At 35.6% G+C, this 22,383-nt stretch overlaps 1 protein-coding gene across 2 annotated transcripts in view; it reads right to left on the reverse strand.

The window, feature by feature from the left end:
* IL3RA (interleukin 3 receptor subunit alpha) overlaps positions 1 to 22,383 on the reverse strand; it is a 66,032-nt gene that overhangs the window by 27,620 nt on the left and 16,029 nt on the right. For both annotated transcript variants that reach the window (XM_074300251.1, XM_074300252.1), the window contains exons 3-7: positions 15,057 to 15,187; positions 9,532 to 9,652; positions 9,133 to 9,262; positions 8,859 to 9,040; positions 6,196 to 6,320 (exon numbers count right to left, since the gene is read on the reverse strand). In XM_074300251.1, the coding sequence (XP_074156352.1) occupies positions 6,196 to 6,320; positions 8,859 to 9,040; positions 9,133 to 9,262; positions 9,532 to 9,652; positions 15,057 to 15,187 (689 nt within the window). The remainder of the gene's footprint in view (positions 1 to 6,195; positions 6,321 to 8,858; positions 9,041 to 9,132; positions 9,263 to 9,531; positions 9,653 to 15,056; positions 15,188 to 22,383) is intronic.

A 22,383-nucleotide genomic window follows, 5' to 3' on the forward strand; every position in this document is an offset into this window, starting at 1 on the left:
CAGTTTTATACTTGTAAAACTGCTAGGATCGTCTTTGGAGAGTTGGAACTCCTCTTTTCTTACCTCGTGGATTTTCCACTTCCACAGGTGGGCTTGATTTCCCAACCCCCTACGAGTACTTATGAAACAGTGTTTATGTCTAGAATGGGTTGGAAAATTGCTGTTTTAATCACTAGAATAAATAGACAGTGTGTGATCTTTGACCCAGGAGGAAAAGTAATATCAGATTTATTGATTCACACTCCTGGAGTACAATTCGGTATCAGAAACTCAAACTTTGATTTTTAGGCAAAAGAATTCAGGGATATAGCCGAGTGTTCTTTTTCATTAACTGTATGAGTGGATGTTTTAAGACCAATGGACATTATGGCTTCATTCCAATCTGGAGAAGCAGCTAAATATGTGATCAACCATTTTTCTATTGTAGAAATTTCACATGCATTTAAGACAGTTATGGATTGGCTTACAAATACTTTGCCTTTAGGTGTTTTTGCATTGAATTTGACTTTGCCCATTCCGTTGGCATTTCTTATAATCCTATTAGTAAAGTCATTACTGCACATACTATATCCCCAAGATCTTCTCTTCTAAACAAGAGAAGGGAATTTTGGGATATGTGATTGCTTGCAATTTTTAAATTTTGATTTTACATTTTTAAACATTTTTGATTTTACATCTTCAAAGTATTTTGATTTTACATTTTAAAATTATTTTGGTTTTACATTTTTAATCTATTTCGGTTTTACACTTTTAAATTATTTTGGTTTTACATTTTTAAATTCTTTGCCTTTTACCTTAGCAATGCACTTCGGGCATACACAGAAAGTGCAGCTAAGTGACAGACTGACTAACTTTTGTCTGACTTTTGTTAATCTTTTTGACAACAACTTTGTTTCCACTGTGATGTGGAAAGGCCTGGATGGCATTTGGAAAGGCCCAAGTTGGGCCCCGAGTACATTCCTTCCTAGGTGCAGATCTAGCAGCAGAGTTCATCCCCACCAGAGACATTTGTGACCTGGGGATCCAAGAGAAGGACCAGACAACAGCCCAGAGGGACCAGCCAGATGTCCGCAGCCCTCCAGACACTGATGGCAGCGATGCCCCTCCTGACCATGACACCAGAGACAGCAGACACAGTTCCAGTGTTGCAGCTGAAATGGACTGTTTCGGGTGATATGCAATATAAAGACTGTAAATGGACAATGGGCCTGCTTGCTTCTCCCGTGGCTACTTGCCATATGGTGGCCTGGGAAGAGGCTTTGCCCTATGCTTTCTATTGAAGGACTATGCTTTTAAATTAGTGGGTGAAAAACCAACACACCCACCTGCCGTTGTTATTGAGACAATGTTATTGGACATGACTTTGCTTATGTGCACCTGTGAAACTAGAATTGCTCTAGGATTGTGAAAAGTGCAATAGAGAATTGTGATAAGCTAGAATTGTTCTAGAATTGTGAAAAATGCAATTGAGAATTGTGATAAGCTAGAATTGTTCTAGGATTGTGAAAAGTGCAATTGAGAATTGTGATAAGCTAGAATTGTTCTAGGATTGTGAAAAGTGCAACAGAAAATTGTAAGAAACTAGAATTGGTCTAGAACTGTGATAAATGTAACTAGAATTGTGACAACCTACCTCACTGATATTTGTTAACTAGAATTGTGATGTTTTACCTTGTTGACTTCCCACCTCAGTGTTGACATCCTACCTCATTGGCATCCTACCTCATTGGCATATTATCTCGAGTATGACTTTGATGAATGGGTTGAACACTTGGGCCACTGTTGAGCCTGGTTCTTATTGTCATACTTCTGTTTACTGATCTGCTGCTTTGTACCTCCTTGGGCATAACACTCTGTCATCTCATGGATCAAGTGAACTATAGCTGGTGCTAAAAGTTTAGCTTGGTGAGATGTGCGTCTCCCGCAAAACAAGAGAAAGGGAATTGTAAGGGGCCTTTAAATGGGTGCCACAGCGCATCAGGAGATTGAGGCCTGGAAGTAATTTCTGTGGATATTAGGACTGCCCTTGGGCGGGATCCTGGCCATATTGAGATAGCTTCGTAATGGGTGACTCTCTCGCTGATTGGCTGTGTGTGTGACCTCACAGGCCCTATGTAAGCCCACTGCAGGCAGCAGGCGGTCCTCTTTAATCTGGCGCTCTTCACCCTGGCTCCTTAGCCTTGGTGGCCAAGCCAAGATGGGTAGCCAAAAGAGGTAAGGGTTTTGGTAGTGAACACGTGGGTCTTCTGACCAGGTGTTCACTCGGGAACCAACAAGTCAGGGCATCAGTTAGGGCATTATGTGAGTAGGTATAATAAAGGCTTTTAAGATTACACGTGGTTGTTCTTGAGTGCGCTACCGGTTATTAAGCTAGTAATTGTAACTGCCAGGAGAGCACGTTACAGAGGGGATTTTCTTATTTAAAAAAAATTAGGTAGTATTTTATTTTTCCAAATACATGCAAAGATAGTTTTTAACATTGACCTTTGCAAAATCTTATGTTGCAAATTTTTCTTTTTCTGCCCTTCTCCTCCCTCCCCAAGAGAGTAAGCAATCAGATATAAGTATCTGCATATAATCTGCACATAAACATGTGCAATTCTTTTAAACATATTTCTATATTTGTGATGCAAAAGGAAAACCACCATAAGAAAGAAAGAAAAAAAAAAAAAAAAAAACAAGCAAACAAACAACCACAAAAACAAAAGGTGAAAATACTGTGCTTAGATTCACTTTCAGTTTCTATAATTCTCTTTCTAGATTCAGATGACACTTTCTATCACAAGTGTATTGGAATTGTCTTTAATCACATCATTGTTGAAAAGAGCCAAATCCATCACAGGTAATCATCACATAATCTTGTTACTGTGTATAGTGCTCTCTTTGTTCTGCTCATTTATCAGTTCATGTAAGTCTTTCTAGGCTTTTCTGAAATCAGCCTGCTCATCATTTCTTATAGAACAATATCATTCTATTATATTCATATATCATATATCATTCAGCCACTCTTCAGTTGGTGGACATTCACTCAATTTCAATTCCTTGTCACTATAAAACATTTTTGCACATGTGGGCTGTTTCCCCTCTTTTATGATCTCTTTGGAATATAGATCCAGTAGAGGCAATGCTGGATTAAAGGGTATACACAATTTTATAGTCCTTTGGGCATAGTTCCAAATTGTTCCCTGGAGGAGATTTTTGAAAAGATTCAGCCCACCCCATTCTCACTCCATTTTGCAGATGTGAAAACTGAGTGAGGCTCAGAGAAGTTAAGTAATTTTCCACATTCACAGTCAATAAATGTCAGAAGCAGAATTCAAGAAGACAAAATTTGACTCTAAGACCAGCACTTTAACTACTATAACATATTACTTCTTAAGGTAAGTCTTTAAATGCCAAGTTAAAAGGTTTGTATTTTATTCTAGAAGTGGTAGGGATGCTCTAAAGATTTTTTTTATGCTTTTCTTTTTTATTATTATTATAGCTTTTTATTTACAAAACATATGCATGGGTAATTTTTCAACATTGACCCTTGCAAAACTTTCTGTTCCAACTTTCCCCCTCCTTCCTGCCCCCCCTTCAGATGGCAGGTAGTCCAATACATGTTAAATATGTTAAAGTATATGTTAAATCCAATATATGTATACATATTTATATAATTATCTTGCTGCACAGCTCTAAAGATTTTTGAACAGGAAAAAGACATAATTAAGCATATCAATTCAGGAACAGTGAAGATCACAGACTGACGAGAAGAGGAAAAATGAAAGAAGAGATAACAAGAAGGCAATTTCAATAGGCCCGGTGAAAGGGCACAAACTATAATAGAGGTTATATGAATAAATAGAAGAGGATAGACGAGAGATAAGTAGTGGGGGAAGGAAAAACTTGGCAACTAATTGGATTGGGGGAATGGAGGGAGTGAAAATGAAAGAATGACTGTGAGGTTACAATTCTGGGTGACTAGAAGTATTCCCCCTACAAAAGTAGAGAGATTTGGAGAAAAATATGATTCCATTTTAGAAAACTTGAGTTTGCGATACCTATAAAATATCCAAATGGAGATATTTAATAGGGAGTAAATAACATGAAATATTAACTCAAGAGAGATAAATAGTCAAAGGCTATGAATAGACAATTTTCAGAAGAAGAAATTAAAACCATTTCTAGTCATACAAAAAAAATGCTTTAAATCACTATTAATCAGAGAAATTCAAATTAAGACAACACTGAGGGTACTACTATATACCTCTAAGATTGGCTAAGATGACAGGAAAAGATAATGACAAATGTTGGAGGGGATGTAGGAAAATTGCTATACTGATACATTGTTGATGGAGTTGTGAACTGATCTAACCATTCTGAAAAGCAATGTGGAACTTTGCCCAAAGAGCTATCAAACAGTGTCTCTACTGGGTCTGTATCTTAAAGAGATCATAAAAAAGGGAAAAGGACCCACATGTACAAAAATTTTTATAGCAGCCCTTTTAGTAGTGGCAAGGAATTGTAAAATGAGTGAATGCCCATTAGTTGGAGAATTAGCTGAATAAGTTATGTTATATGAATGTTATGAAATATTATTGTTCTGTACGAAACGATCAGCAGGATGATATCATAAAGGCCTGGAGAGAACTTACATGAATTGATGCTGAGTGAAGTGAGTAGAACCAAGAGAACAGTGTACACAGCAACAACAAAATTATGTAATGATAGCAACTATGATTGACGTGGCTCTTTTCAACAATGAAGTGATTCAGGCCTTTTCCAGTGGTTTTGTGATAGAGGGAGCCATTGGCTAATAGAATTTTTACATTTTTTGGTTGTTGTTTGTTTGCCTTTTGTTTTCTTCTCATTTTTTCCCCTTTTTTGATCTGATTTTTCTTGTGCAGCATGATAATTGTAGAAATATGTATAGAAGAATTGCACATGTTTAACATATATTAGACTACTTGCCATTTAGGGAAGGGGGTTGGGGGAGGGAGGAAGGAAGAAATTTGCAAACAAGGTTTTGCAAAGGTGAATATTGAAAACTATGCAAATGTTTTGAAAATAAAAAGCTTTAAAACATTTCTAAAAGTACTGTATAAGTGCAAAAAAGGGAATATTTGGGACTAGATATGTAGAATTGAGATATATAGAAATGATAGTTGAACATATGGGAGTTGAGGTCATCAAGAGAGGGTATGGAAAGAGATAAAGGAAGAGGACACACAATACAACCTTGAGAATACTGTATTTTGTCCTTAAGGATGATGATCCAACAAAGGAAACTGAGGTAGGAAAGGTAGATAGAGAGATAGGATGCATAGATAGGACAGGGATCAGGAGAAAGAAGTATCCCACAAATAAATGGAAGAGAAAGCATCCTGGAGGAAATCAAAAGCTGCACAGAAGTCAACTAGAAAGATAGAACACAGAAAAAGTCATTGGATTTGCTTGGTAAGAGAGCACTGGTAACTTTGGAAAGAACTGTTTTAGTATAGTGGTGGGGTTGGAAACCAAATATTAAAGGGATATCAGATAAAGAAAGTTGAGGAAATGAGGCTATATTTTTGGAGTTTTATTGTGAAATGAATAAAATTTCTAGGAGGATAGCTTGGTAGGTCAAGTGAAGGATATTGGTATTTTAAGTCCTAGAGAGACCTAGGGATTTTTGTAGGTGGCTGGGAAAGAGCCAGTGGATAGTAAGAAATTGATTATTGACAGAAAAATAAGAAATGATTGAAGAGGCAAAATCCCGTAGGATATGGGAAAGGAGAGAAATCAAGGACACAAGTTGTGAAGTTGGCCTTGGCAAGAAGAAAAACCACATCATCAGAGAAATTGGAGTAAATGAAGTGAAAATGGTTTGAAGTGATAGCAAAGAGGGATTGTACCTTGTTATTTATGAAAGTGACAATAACATTTTTGCATTTTTTTCTTGTTGGAGTATTCTTTTATATTGTCTAAGAATGAATTTTTCATTGTTGGTTTTCAAATTAAAAAGAGATAGAAGATCATTCTTGTACCTTAGAGAAGAGGAAATAACAGGAAAAAGAAGGCAATGTCATTCAGATTGGAACAAGTTTTGGAATAACAGAATTACTCTGACAAGAAAGATGTAGTTGGATTGAGAAAAATGAATTTTCAGCACACATAATATGTGTAAGGAGCACAGGTCTAGAGAGTGATTTAAGAAGAGAGAAAAAAAGTTACCTTTTGAATTTGAAGTTGATAATCAAAGTTATTGTTCTGAACTTCTATTGTTTTGGGTGTCTGCCACTGGAAATGACAACTAAGATCTTTACAATTTATGGTGACATTTGGTGGTTTAAATATTTCTGGAATAGAAACATAGACATTGTGATAATAGAGAAGTCAATGCTTTCCTTATCTTAGAAAGTATCTGCTTATCACGATCTCTAAGGATAGAAAGTAGACTTGTGATTTCATTGGTAAAGGGAATTAGCAGGCAAGGAACCTCAATCTACCAATGTAAACTGGTACCTTCTTTGCAACTTGTACAATTGTGGAAGAAAATTTAATTGTTCAGATATATATATACACTTGCTATAACTATGTATAGTATAAACCATAATACAAATAATATATGTAATATATTTACATAATTTAAAAAATATATGAAACTATATAACATACAAGTATATATATATGTGTGTATATATAAATATATTTGTTCAAGAAACATACAAATATACAGAATATGTTAAGGAAAATATACAAATGCTACACAAAATGACCAAAGGAAGAAAATTTAGATTTAACAGTGGGAATCTAACCATACAATTCAGCTAGTTTTAAGATTCAATGCAGAAAGATACAATTCAAAGTAAAGTGCACCCCAGATTTCAGCTATTTGTCCTGATCCTAGGATATGCCATTGTACACATAAGATCTAGCCTCAGTTTGGCTGAATCTGCCAGGATGGTAGGCTAGTCATAAATAGTACATTTTTAAAAATTTGACAGGCATTTATTAAGTGCCAATTCTGTAAGTGCCCTTCATTTGGGGAATATATAAAAAACTGAAGCACATAAATATAATGAATTATTATTGTGGTTCAAAAAATAAATAATAATAATAATACATGATAATATATTTTTAAATGATCTGAAGAATGTAGAGAAACATGTAGAAACAATATGGAAAGTTATGTGAACTGATGTAGAATGAAGTAAACAGAATCAGGAATCAATCAAAGACATTTATTAAATATTTATTATATTCCAGGCATTGTGCTAAGCTTTATAAATAATAAAAACTACAACAGTCCCTGCCATCAGCAGGCTTATATTCTAATAAAGATCACACATACATACACACACACAGAGACATAAAAGTGCGTATGTATGGAGAGTGACAGAGAAAGAGAAAGAAGATATCTTATTATCTCTCTTACAGAGGGGAGGAATTAGCACCTGGCAGAATGGAAACAATCTCCTGTAGAGGGTGACTTTAGAACTGAGTTGAAGGAAACCAAGTATTCCAAGAGTTCAAAATAAGTAGAGAAAGCATTTTAGTGTTCATGTGTGTTGACGTTTGTCAGTTTGGGGAGACACATACATATAGTGAGGTAGAGATGGTAGGTAATGGTCACATACTTGAAAATTAACAAGCTTTTCTAATGTACCAGTCATGAGTATGCTAGCTAAAAAAAGAGGTGTTCCTGTGTGGATAGAATTTCTTTGGTATTGAGTAATCATACCTTATATAAGTTGATAAGTTCCTGTGTGAATAGAATTTCTTTGGTATTAAGTAATCACACCTTATATTACCACTTATGCTGACTGTTTCTGTTTATGATTTTATCTTTCCCCCTTTCCTCTGTGATTAAGATGTCTTATCTGACTAGCCTATGTCACGCAAAATAACAAAAGAATCCCTATGCAGTGACAAAGCCAGACCTGCAATATTATTCTGAGTCAACAAATCCATCCTTGGAAGGTCTTAACATGAAACTTGACTGATTACTATTTCACTCTTCTTTGGACAAATCTTTCTTTGCCATTCTCTTCTCCTTGCCTTCTAATCCTCATCTAAACAAAAGTTCTAAAACCCAATTTACTTATAATAAAACCCATCTCTTTTGTTTACAGAATATCTAAAGGTTTCCTTTTCCTTGGATTCACAGTACCCATTCACAACTATCTGTATTTCCCATAGACTATTTTTTCCTTTCCTTTTTTTTTTTTTTTTTTTTTTTTTTAAGATAGCATTTTCTCTCCCTCCCTCTCCCAATTACATGTTAAGAAAAATTTTAGCATTTACAAAATTTGGGTATTCAAAGTTTTCTTCAGGCTTGGAGTCAGGAAGATTCATCTTCCAGAGTTCAAATCTGGCCTTAGCTGTATGAACCCTACTTGCCTCAGTTTTCTCATTTAAAAAATGAGCTGGAGAAGGAAATGATTTAGTGGACTTGCCAAGAAAACTCCAAATGGTGTCATAAAGAGATGAATATGATTGAAACTACTCAACCACAACAACATAAGTTGTGTTGTTTAGTTTTTGTTGAACTACTTTCCTCATCCCTCCACACTCTATCTTTTAAAATCTTTGTTACAGGAGGTTGGTTCTTTCGGAAGGAGGAGGAGGGAAAAAATATTTGGAAGTGAAGGTGTTACAGTTGTAAAAACTTTCAAGATAGATTATGTTAAATAATAATAAAAAAGAAACAGTTGGTGTATTGATGATGAAAACACATTTTATCTCAGTTGAACAAAGCACAGGCTGGAAGAAGAGCCAGTTGAAATACATTTTATGAGGTGTTATAGAGCCAAACCATTTATCCAATTATTATAAATAAAAACATGTCTGTGTCTCACTAGCACAAACATGTAAGAAACATAAATTATTCTTACCAATATCCCATGGTGAAATGTTGTTATCAGTACACTGAACTTCCATTCCATTGCTGGTTCCAGTCACTAGGAAGTGATACGGGTAAGGGTTTGGGAATCCTGAGAGGTTATCAAAATGACATCCAATACGTCTGCCTTTAGGATCTGTCTTGTAATTTGGACATTCTCTACTCACAAAAGCACTGAAATAGCCAAAGTATTGCTGTGAAAAATCCAAAAAAACCTTTTTATATGATAAAATTGTAAAGGGATTTCCCTCCAAGCCAAAACCTACTATGGGGATTGTGAGTAAAAAAACTGATAATGGATATCTCCTGGAGTTTTCCTCACTGTCCATTTGCAGTCCATGAATTTTGCATCATGAATCTCACAGGATACATTTTCTTTAGTGGTCCCTTCTTTTCCTAGGAAGATAGAAATGAAAGAAAATATTTTATTTTCTTTAGTTTTGAGTGTGATGAGAAATCTTTTTTTTTTTTTTTTTTTTTTTTTTTTGCTGAGGCATTTGGGGTTAAGTGACCTGCCCAGGATCACACAGCTAGGAAGTGTTAAGTGTCTGAGACCACATTTGAACTCAGGTCCTCCTTTAGGGCTGGTGCTCTATCCACTGCACCACCTAGCTGCCCCAATGATGAGAAATCAAAAAACTATGTTCAACTTGATGCAATATCACCTCTTCGGTGAAGATGGAATGTTTTTGAAAATCTTTTCCCAGCAACTCCCTCAATTACAAAGTCTACTCCTTGGCACCAGCAATGGAGACTTTTTATTTTGCACCTGCTGTTGTCTGTGGCCTAAAAACAAAAACAAAAACAAAAATCCCATAATTTTTATCTAACTGATCATGAAACAGCATAAACAAAAAGGTTAAATTAAACTAAATAAGATCTCTAAGATCTCTTCTATTTATGATATGCTACAGTACTCTGTAAGTGTTGAGAATCATTCTCAGTCACTTTGCTTTCCAGAATTATTCTCCATGTTATACTAGACAGTTAGACTTGGAAGTCAAAATATGTGGTCTAGAGTTCTAGCATAGTCATTTAGTAGGTATATGACACTCTAAAAGAAGAAAGGATGAGGGAATAATCACTCTTATCTGAGGTCAAATTTGAACTCAGGTCCTCCTGACTCCAGGGCAAATGCTCTCTCCATTGGAGCCATCTAGTTACCCCTACAAAGGATTATTCTCAAGATGGAATGATTTAATTGTGTATAAAGTACTTTTTTCGATTATAACATAATATGGAAACTACTTGTGATTTGGAAAAATAAATTCCCACTATCCAAGTTCCTGGTATTATCAAATGATTTGACATCAGAGATAGAAATGATTTTGTCATTTTATAGTCTTAGTGAGTTTCCTTGAAGTCAAATGACTTGAGCAGAATCACCTAGCCAGTATGTATTATAACTCAGAACTTGAACTTGGAATCTTCCTGTCTCCAGAGCTAGCTCTCATTTAAATAAAAGCAAGAGTTTAAATACAGAAGGGACAAACTATCTTTCTCTCCTTGCAGATGTTGACTGAAGCAAGAAGTGCTGGAGTTGCCACTGATGGAAGTGGAACTAGGGGATTGGGTTGGGAAAAGGTCAGTAAGAAGGAGAGCTAAAAGAAGCTTCGTTCCATCTCACTAAATGTCTATGAGCACACGGAGCCTCCATTTCTTTTATGTTTATTCTTTACTAATTCTAGGTAAAGGAGTAGCCTGAAATGGAATTGTCTAGGCAGTCCTCAATCATCAAAAGCCCTGTATTCAATCACTGATGGATGTTTGTGTCTTCAGGGACTATGACCCTTGTCTCTTTGAGCTGAATGGCAACTGTACTTCTCTTGAAGGTAGATGGGAATCAGAAAAATTCACAAATGGAACTCAGAGAGGGAGATCCCAAATTGGGATAAAGTGACATAAGGAATTCAGCCCCTCCAGGAGGCCATATTTTTTTTTTTTTATTTCAAGTTAGACCAATTTGATGAATTGGCTGTCTTGTCAGGCACACTTATTTATTTACTCATTTATTCATTCATTCTTCCATCCATCCATCCATTCATTTATTTCTTTGTTTATAGGTTAAATGAGGCCACAAGTTCTTGAGGAAGACTTTGTTTTCCCAGTCTTGGGGCCCTTTCCCTAGAAGTTATATATATATATATATATATATATATATATATATATATATATATATATATATATATATATATACTTTTTAGAAAAGTTTTATTGATGCATTTTTTTCTGCTTCTTTACCTTCCATTCATTTTAATGTAGATTGTAGACTGAAAAAAATATGGTATAAAAAAATACAACAAAAACATCCAACACAATGAGATAGCATCTGACAAAATATATAGAATTCTGTAGTTTATCATCTATATGCATTGAGAAGAGAGATATGCTTTATTATCTGATCTCTGGAAACTTTCCTCCATGGTGTGAGTATGAATTTGTTTTCCACAGTATAAAATGAAATTGGAGAAATGAAACTTAAATTAGAAAATTGAAATTCAGTGGACTCGAGGGGTGGAGCTTATCTCACTCAAAAGAATATAAGAATGTAAGCTCCTTAGGGGCAGGGTTTGGGTTTTGTAATCAGGCCTGGTGGTCTGAGATTTGAAAAGAATCTTTTGTCCTCTGTTTTCCACTGTTATCTTCCCTTCTAGAATGGAAGCTTTTTGGAGGCAGGGACTGCACTGAGTGAGAAATATCCTACTCTGTCAAGCATTTGATTTCTTACTTCATTTTTAGAAGCTGCATCTTAGAAACCCCAGCCAGTGGGGAAAGGAGTTGGAAGATTGGGGAGGGGAACACAAAAGGAAATGCCCTTTGCCTGTCTCTCTCTAAAACCATGCTTTGTACATCTTTTCTCATAAGAAAGAAAAAAACTTTTTCCTACACTGATATTTAAACTTCTGACTGCTATAGTGGATCTCTACTGTCCCTCACACTGGCATCTCATATTCCAATAGCCAATACCAGATTGAAAATATGATAAGCTATGATGTAAAACCACCAGTGAAGGGAGACAGGGGCAGGGGATACTTATTTTAGGGAAAGACAGGGGAGGAATTTATTATTAGACCTTGCTCAAGGGCTATGTCTTCTCAACTACTTTTGCCTGTCATCCCAGGGGTCTGTGCCCATGGAAATTTTGATCTTCCAAGATTTTTAGTCTTTCTTGAGCTTGGAGCCAGGCTGCATCTAGAAGTATCCAGGGATACCCTACTCTTTCAACTACTAGTTTTAAATTTTGAGACTAGATCTCTATTTCCCTTGTGAGGGAAAGGCCACTTCCCCCCTCTTTTAATTAATCAAAGACTTGTCTTAGGAGAGGCAAAAAGGAATTTATTGCTTTCTCATGAGAAAGGACACATTCAATGTCGACCAAAATGGCTATCAGCAAGGGAATGCAAAAGTGAGCAGTTCTCAGCAAGTTTATATAGATCCTAAGGAGGAATCACCATTCACCTGATGTAAATTGTGTCCTCTTTAATCTTTGGGGGAGGAACCCTGATGTAAATAGTGCCCCCCTTTTTTTTTTGAGGGGGGGAAATCGGAAAAGAACTTTTGTACCCTTCCCAGACAATTCCCAGATAAGTAATCTCATTCAATTGGAAATCTTGGCTGGGGGAGAGGGGGGTATAGTCAACATCCTCAATTGAATTGCTCAAATTGCTCCCCAGCTCCAGGCCAAAACTAACCAATATAACCAAGGGTTTGTCAATCCATCTTTGCTAATTCCTATCAGGAGTTTGCCTGCTAAGAAACTTGTCTTCTTAGTGCAAATAAATCCCCTTTTGCCTCAAACTTCAGGTTTGCAAATTCCTTCACAAAGAATCTGCAACATTGACCAGAGGAGATCTCTTACCCTCAATTCTCATACCTCAACACATCTACTTCCTTGTCAGAGATGGACATTGGTTAGGCATCAGAGCTCACAATATAAATGTGGAAACTTTTTTTTTTTCTTAAGGAGAGGCAAAACAGCATGAAACAAAGATTGCTCAACAGCAGGGAGGGGGTCTAGGGAGGGGGTCTAGTGAGGGAGAAAGGTCCAAGTAAACAGGATTTCTGTGGTCCAGACTTGTAGCCTCCATTTTCCCCTGAGTTGCAAGGGGAGGTGTAGTACAAAAATATGAATGTACTGGGAGGGCTTCCATTAAAGGAAAGCTAGGGACAAAGAAGAAAAGATTCTCTTTCAAATCTCAGGCCACCACCCCCATCATAAAATCCAGACCCTGCCCCTAAGGAGCTTACATTCTTACAATCTTTTGGCGGAGATAATTTCCACCCCTATCATCCAATGTCCTTGAGTGTTTCAATCCTCCAATTCAAGTACCATTTCTCCAATTCAACCTTCACAATCGTGGAAACCAAGCCATTTCTCAGACCCTGAAGAAGGTCATATTTCAACAAACTGTTGAAAGACCATTTAGATGAACAATTAGGAGACCTTGAGTTCCATTCTTTCCTGTGACACTAATTTCCATTTTCCTTTTCTTCCTTTGTAAAGTGAGGAGACTGGATAAAAAATAGCTCTCCCAATATATGCATCATTGAGATTTGGGCTCCTATCATTCTCTGGTCCCCTCAGCTTCAATTTCAGTGTATTTAATGAGCCATCCTTTGGGACCATTTCACTTCTCTGGAGCCTTAATTGTCCTCTCTGTATGAGGAAGCAGCTGGACTATATAGATTATTCGTGAGTAATTGATGGGGGATGGGGATTAAGGTCCCTTTAAGATTCCTTTCTGATTTCCAACCTCCCAATGGCTGAAGAAGCTAGGATATTTTGATTTACAAATCCTGGTCAAAAAGCACCCTTTTGAATTCCAATGATATCTTAGCTTTCCCCAGCCCCCACCGGATCTGAGCTAATTTGGGTTTTCTCAGTCTCCCACTATCTGCTCAGGTTTCCCAACCTCCACAAACAGTTTCTTCCTTATCTGAAAACCCATCAATTCTATTCAATGCTGACCCTAGCTGAAAACCCACTAGGAGCCAGGGACTTCACCCACCTTCAAGATCACCAAAAGCCCCCATTATAAAAAGGGGCAATCCTGGAGTCCACGTTTTGCAGAAGTCCCAAACATGGCATCCTTATACTGGTCACGTCAAGGATTTCTGCCCACTGGAGCCACTCTGGCTTTGGTGTTTTCCTACCTTTTAATCTTACTTCCAAACTCTACAATAAATTTTTTTTTTTTTTTTATCAATCTAGTTTTCAGGCCGTAAATTCCTTTACAGGAGACTCTGCACCATCACTAGAATATCCTTGCACCCACCCAAAAGGGGTTCCTCCCTTTCTTAATTATCATAATCTTCTAACTTTAGTAAGATAGTTTTAAAAGTTTTTTTTTTCTTTTTCTTCTTCTTCTTCTTCTTCTTTTTTTTTTTTTTTTTTTTTTTTTTTTTGAGGTAACTCAATGATGCAAAGGATAGAGTATTGGATTTGGGAATCAGGAAGACCTGAGAGTCAGTCAGTTTATATTTTGCCTCAGTTTAAATCTTTGTAACTTTAGGCAAGTCATTTAAACTTTCCCTCAGTTTTCTCTTTTGCTAAATGAGAATGAGTTGTGACAAGTGACATACAAATTATTTAACTATTACTTTTGTGTTGATGTCTCAGAGTTGGCTTCTTTCAGTTTTCTCCTCCCACCCCAAATTTCTCTGTTTGTTATAAAAGTTATTAGTCTACGTATCCCTTACCTGATATTTATGTTCTGAAATGACAAGTGGGAAGGAATAACTGACTTTAACACATAGATTTTAAAAAAAATGATTAAATGATTATTTAACTATCAAAGAAACTACCAAATAGCCTGCTTTTTTTGATGGGGGTGAGTATTTTCTCAGTAGCCTTAGAGTGTACTTGAGTCTTTGATTTGGAGTCTGCTCTTTCTCCCTTCCTTTACCCCCCTCCCCCACCATGTATCTTCAGATAACACTTGCTTCAGGGGACAATTTGTAGTACTTATTACAAGTACAAAAATTCCTAAGTGTGAATATGCTAATATTGCCCATTTGTTTTTTGAAATCAGCTTCTCTCCAGTTTGCTAAATGAATAGGAAAAAAGGAATATATTTGTATTATATACAGAGATATGTGTTTTAATTTTACACATATAAATAGGTATAAACATGCTTATATACATACATGACTTTTATATATGTGCACATATACATAAAATAACTCTTACCTTCTCCTGATATTTCAATTCTGAGAGGACTTTAACATAACAGGTGATATTATTCACATTCTTCACATTGGTCCAATTCAACCACATTGTCTCCGTATCTATAGTTATGTTTTTAATAGGAGAATCTGGACCTGAAGTTTTTCAACAATAACATATATTCAATCCAATTGTATTAATAAAGTATATGCTTTGTGAAGAGTATTCTGAAAGAAGGAACAAAATTTCTGCCCTCATGAAGGTTGAATCTAGCAGGGCTGATAAAACACACACAATTATAATGTAAAATAGCAATAATTTTCTGAGGTCAAACAAAATATTGTGTGAAATCCATGGGAAGAAATTTCATTTCTGATTAGGAGGGAATTTCAAAGAAGGACAGAAAGGAAAAATTATTGGGATGAATTGGGGAGGACAGAAAGCTCAGATTTTATGCATTAGGCATAGTGAGAGGAAAGGTCTCCAGGTGAAAATATTCAAAGAATCTACAGAGAGACAAATGAATAAATAAAATAGTTAGTACATAGAGATTGGGAGTAAAATGTTATAAATCTGGGAAAGCTGAGGGGAGTTAGAGTGTGAATGACCTGGAATGCCAGATTGATGAGTTTGACTTTAACTCTTATAAACATTTGAAAACTATTAAAGTTTTTTGGGTTGAGGGGTGATAGAATCAGAGTTGCATATGAGATTAGAATGGCTAGAGTAGGACTCAAGAGAGTTTGTAGAGTAGAAGCAGGTAGATTTTTAGGAAGTTTCTGCAACAGATCAGATTGAAGGTAATGTGGACCAGCAGTGGGGTCATAGCAATAGAACAAGAGAGGTGGAAAGGGATGCCAGTCAATTATTATGCAAGTATGGTTTAACTGTTTTTTAAAAACCTGTTTAGTTCTAATTATCCTATTCCACATGTACTTTATCAATATTTGCTTCCTAAATTTTAAAGAAAAGTATTTAGAAATGAAATAATAGACAAAATAAATTGATAAGAATAAAGACATTCTGTTCTGGGACTATTGAATCCCTTACAAACTTAAACAAATGTGGTGCATACAGCATCCCCTGGTTACATTTTTCATGTATGTATTTGTATGTGTAGGTAAATGATACCATAAGGATGTATTGGTAGGGAGTGATAGGGAAAAACCATCCCATATCCCTCTAGCTATATTCTAGAATCAGTCTAAGAAGAAATCAAACAAGAGAAATGGTTCTATAACAGAGAAATTGAGAAATATCCTAATCAATTTGAAATTCAATTGGCTTTGTATGCTACAGTAGCATATTATTATATTAATAAGCATTTGCTTTCTCTCCCTCCAACTTGGCAGGGAAAAAAAACAAAACAAAATACAAGCCTTTTAAGCAAATTTGGAGTGAGGAAAACCTGAATTCAAATCTAGCCTGAGTTACATATATAACCCTGGGCAAGTGACTTAACCTATGTCAGCCTCAGTTTCCTTGACTGTAAAATGAGGATGATAATAGAACCTATTTTCTAGAGTTGTTGGGAGAATAAAATGAGATGATATTATAAAGCACTTTGCAAATCCTAATGTGCTATATAAATGTTGTTATTGTTATTTTGATCATATTCAAGCAAAACAAATCCAACATTGGCCATGTAAAAATGTATATCTCATTCTGTAACTTGAATCTATTATCATCCCCCATGAGTTCCAGTTGGTCATTGAATTGATTAAAATTCTTTATTCTTTCAAAGTAGTAACACCACTTAGAAGAACTCATGGGTAGCTTATGCTTTCTTGTCTCTACTATCAGGAGTTTCAGGAAACTTGGGTTCAAATCCCAATTTTACTACTAACTTACTGTGTGAACTTGGACAACTTCCCCTCTCAGGGACTGAATTTGTTTACCAATGAAATGCTATATAAATCAATTTCATCATTAGCTGGAAAATGATGGAATACTTCTCATCAACATATCACTAAGAAACCTCTATTGTTCTGCACTTTCCAGTAAGAAATCCAAATATCTCAACAATAAAATGAGCTGATGATTGTTTCACTTTGTAGTTTTACCATTAAGCAGTAATTACTCCTTAACATCTTTTTTTTTTTTTTTTTTTCTGGTCTTAATTTGAAACACTCCAACCAAAAGCAAAGCAAATCAAACCAAAACAACAAAAATCTCTGCTTGAAAGCAATAAAACAAAAAGATCTTAGAAGTTTGGAAGTGTAAAAGGGTGAGGGGGTCAATGCTACATCTTAATGACTCTCCTCCTTCCCATTTAAGATTACAGTTTCCTAATTTTCTATAGCCCTTCATCAACTATGTTTCATTTCCAGCAAGGCAAACTGGAAATATGACTCCTTAAATCAGTGGTCCTCAAACTTTTTAAATACGGGGCTAGTTCACTGTTCCTCATATTGTTGGAGGGCTGGACTATAGTAAAAACAAAACCTCACACTCTGTCTCCGCCCCTCAGCCCATTTGCCATAACTGGGCGGCCACATAAAAGTCCTCAGCTGTAGTTTGAGAACCCCTGCAAATGGTACTAATAAGAAAAGGCAAAGGAAATATTTGTGGTGAGTGTGATGAATACTGAATATATTCAGGCTAACATACACCACCAATGACGACTTGGATGTAAGAAGTGGTAGAAAAGACATGATTAGGCAAATATGTTCCTGAAAAAGGACTTGAGTCTGTCATGTGCTAAGAATGGGGAATAACTCATAGGCAAATGATACACTAGGACATCCATAAGATATTTAAAATCAATAGAGGCAATCCTTTAATACACTGGATTTTGATCCTTCATGGTGAGTTTCTATAAAACGGGATCCTTTCCTGGCCCCATCTCTAGGAAAATGCAGATATTCTCTACTTCTGTGGGACCATATGGATATATTGTGAATAGATTTTCAATTATGTTTGACTCATTACCTTGAGTTCCACCTCAAGAGAAGAGCTGAGGATTCTTTTTTAATTAGTCTATTTCCATTTGGCCTTAACTCTTGTCTGAAGCCTTTTAGGTGAAAAGATGTTACTCCAATTTGGAAGGGAGGGTGATAGAAGAAGGACAGGGTGGTCCTTCATGGCCCCAAGGGGTCATGGTGGTTCCACCTACTTGTCTAAGGAGTTGCAAATGAGAAAATTTCTGGTTGGGCCCTGGTTCCTTTCTTAAACTCTGGAAATCTGCACTTGCAGCACTGGCTTCATCTTCCACCAATAAGGCAAACCAATGACTGGTGGCTCCCTGAGCAGGAGTGACTGATGGTTGGGAGAGAGGGGATAAGGGTCAAGGAAAGTATCTTTTCTTTTAAAAGTTTCCCTAAATCATCAGCTCTTCTAGCCTAGTAGCTAATAAAAGGATTCTTAGCAGTAAATCATACATGGACAGAAGTCAGCCCCCAAAATATCCACATGGTCCTCTGGGAGCAACATTTGAATGTGCCAAAAGAATGGTATTGGGGCAGTGAAAAGAGACCCACGATGTATAAAAAGGCTGAGGTAAGAATTATACAGACTGTGAAGTTATGCATAGATGGGCTAGAATCTATACAGGTAATGGGAATATTGATTAGATCGTGGATCCATCAGCATATAGAAATACACTCAAAATAGTAGTCCAAATATATTTTGAATGTCTCATGAGGATACCTTACTATCATTACTATCTCCTTTCAAGCAGGAGGTAGCTTTATTGATGGAGCTATTATTCTAAATGAACTGTTAATGAAATTATCTTTAAGTAACTTAAGTGATGATGGTCATGATTTGGCTATGCCATTTGGAATACAGCATTTGTGACAAGTAGATCAAGAGGATTGTGGATAGAATGAAAAAAATGATTATGTTTTTAATTTCATTAAAATATAAGAGCTTAAAAGTTGCTGGATACAAAATAAATCCACATAAATCCTCAGCATTTTAATACATCACCAACAAAATGCAACAGCAAGAGATACAAAGAGAAATTTCATTCAAAACAAATGTAGAGAGTATAAAATATTTAGAAATCCATCTACCAAAGGAAAGTCAGGAATTATATGAGCAAAATTACAAAACACTTGCCACAAAAATAAAGTCAGATTTAAATAATTGGAAAGACATTCAGTGTTCTTGGATAGGCCTAGAGAATATAATAATGATGACAATACTCCGCAAACTAATCTATTTATTTAGGGCTATACCAATCAGACTCCCAAGAAACTATTTAATGACCTAGAAAAAATAACAACAAAATTCATATGGAAGAATAAAAGGCCGAGAATTTCAAGGGAATTAATGAAAAAAAAGTCAGAGGAAGGTGGTCTAAGTGTACCTGATCTAAAGCTATATTATATAGCAGCAGTCACCAAAACCATTTGGTATTGGCTAAGAAATAGACTAGTCCATCAGTGGAACAGATTAGATACAAAGGACAAAATAGGGTACAACTATAGCAATCTAGTGTTTGACAAACCCAAAGATACCAACGTTTGGGATAAGAATTCATTATTTGAAAAAAAACTGTTGGAAAAACTGGAAATTAGTATGGCAGAAATTAGATATGGACTCACACTTAACACCATATACCAAGATAAGATTGAAATGGGTCCATGATTTAGGCATAAAGAATGAGATAATAAATAGATTAGAGGAGGGGAGGCTAGGTGGCGCAGTAGATAGAGCACCAGCCTTGAATTCAGGAGGACCTGAGTTCAAATTTGATCTCAGACATTTAATACTTCCTAGCTGTGTGACCCTGGGCAAGTCACTTAACCCCAGCCTCAATAAATAAACAAACAAACAAACAAATAAATGAATGAATAAATAGATAGATAGATTAGAGGAACAGAGAATAGTCTAACTTCTCAGACCTGTGGAGGAGGAAGGAATTTATGACCAAAGGAGAACTAGAGATCATTATTGATCACAAAATAGAAGATTTTGGTTACATTAAATTAAAAGGCTTTTGTACAAACAAAACTAATGCAAACAAGATTAGAAGGGAAGTAACAAATTGGGAAAATATTTTTATAGTTAAAGGTTCTGATAAAGGCCTCATTTCCAAAATATATAGAGAACTGACCCTAATTTATAAAAAACCAAACCATTCTCCAATTGATAAATGGTCAAAGGATATGAACAGACAATTCTCAGATGATGAAATTGAAACTATATCCACTCATATGAAAGAGTGTTCCAAATCTCTACTGATCAGAAAAAATGCAAATTAAGACAACTTTGAGATATCACTACACACCTGTCAGATTGGCTAAGATGACAGGAACAAATAATGATGAATGTTGGAGGGGATGTAGGAAAAGTAGGACACTAATTCATTGTTGGTGGAGTTGTGAAAGAATCCAACCATTCTGGAGAGCAATCTGGAACTATGTCCAAAAAGTTATCAAACTGTGCATACCTTTTGATCCAGCAGTGCTACTACTGGGTTTATTTCCCAAAGAAATACTAAAGATGAGAAAGGGACCTGTATGTGCCAAAATGTTTGTGGCAGCTCTTTTTGTAGTGGCTAGAAACTGGAAAATGAATGGATGCCAATCAATTGGAGAATGGTTGGGTAAATTGTGGTATATGAAGGTTATGGAATATTATTGCTCTGTAAGAAATGACCAGCAGGAGGAATACAGAGAGGCTTAGAGAGACTTATATCAACTGATGCTGAGTGAAATGAGCAGAAACAGGAGATCAATATACACTTTAACAATAATACTATATGAGCATGGAAGTGGATATCTTCAACACAGAGAAGATCTAACTCACTTCCAGTTGATCAATGATGGACAGAAACAACTACACTCAGAGAAGGAACACTGGGAAGTGAATGAAACTGTTAGCACTACTGTCTTTCTACCCAGGTTACTTATACCTTCAGAATCCAATTCTTAACCTGCAACAAGAAAAGTGGATTTACATACATATATTGTATCTAGGTTATACTGTAACACATGTAAAATGTATGGGACTGTCTACCATCTAGGGGAGGGAGTAGAGGGAGGGAGGGGAAAATTTGGAAAAATGAATACAAGGGATAATATTATAAAAAAAATTAATTACTCATGCATATATACTGTCAAAAATTTTTATAATTATAAAATTAATAAAAAAAATAAAATAAAATATGAGCTTAAAAGGACCTAGAGATTTACTTCAGCTTCCACATTTCATAACTAATAAAACTGAGGCCCAACAAGGTCAGATGCTCTGCCCAAGTTTACAGATATAAAAGAGGTTGAGCTTGGACTCAAAAGTCTTTCCATGATAAGCTGTGGAATAAACTAACCTCTCTGCAGTTCTGTCATATTATCATTTGGGAAAGAGAATTGTATGGGAACCTATATTATATTTAATAAGTTCAAATACTAGAGTAAGCATTGTTATAATTTACAAAGGAAATAAAAATCCAAGTCCTTGCTCTAGAGAAACTTGCAGTCTAATGTAGGACAGCACAACATACTTACAATACACAGGATTCATGTAATGGCACATGTTTATGTCATCAATAATTGAAGTTTGAAAGCATTAAAAATAAACTTTAAGAATCTCTTCATTCCAATAGAAAAATGAGTTCTAATGAGTTAAAATATGTGGTTCAGAGTAAGGCTCATTTGAAATGAGCTATCATGTACATAAATTCACATATAATAATTCACCTCTCTAAATATTTAGAAATGTAGCAGTTTAGCTCTTTAAAAAAAATTAGCTGTATTTTTTATCATAGTAAAGAAGTGGAGATAAAGTAGATTCATATGGATTAAGTAATAATGACTAAACTAATTATGAATGTAATTAATTTTAAATTAATTTTTATGAATATTGAATATAATTTTAATTAGATATAAATGAATATAAGAGAATATTGTTATGCTCTAAGAAATGACAAATATGTTAAATGAATACTGGAAAGCATGAGAGGATTACATGAAGTGATGCAAAATGAAATAAACAGAGCCAGGAAAACAAGATATATAATAACTACAACAACAAAATAAAATAAAAAAGGAATATTGCAAACGTTACAAAGATTGTGTTCAGTTATGTCTGACTCTTCACAATTGTCTTTTGGGACTTTCTTGACAAAAATATTGGAGTGGCTTGCCATTGTCTTCTCCAGCTCATTTTATGGATAAGGAAACTGAGGCAAACAAGCTTAAGTGACTTGTCCAAGGTCACATATTAGAAAGTGTCTAAGGCTAGATTTGAATTTTTGAAGATGAGTCTTTCACATTCTAAGCTCAGTGGATTTAGAAGGAAAGGAGTAGGGGAGTGGTGCAATATAGAGAACAAGTTCATTTCTTCTTATTATAAAGAATAAACTGGCAGAGATATACAAGCTACCTCTCTCGACTCTTGCTAA

Source organism: Sminthopsis crassicaudata, chromosome 3, assembly GCF_048593235.1.
Source record: "Sminthopsis crassicaudata isolate SCR6 chromosome 3, ASM4859323v1, whole genome shotgun sequence".
Taxonomy (NCBI): domain Eukaryota; kingdom Metazoa; phylum Chordata; class Mammalia; order Dasyuromorphia; family Dasyuridae; genus Sminthopsis; species Sminthopsis crassicaudata.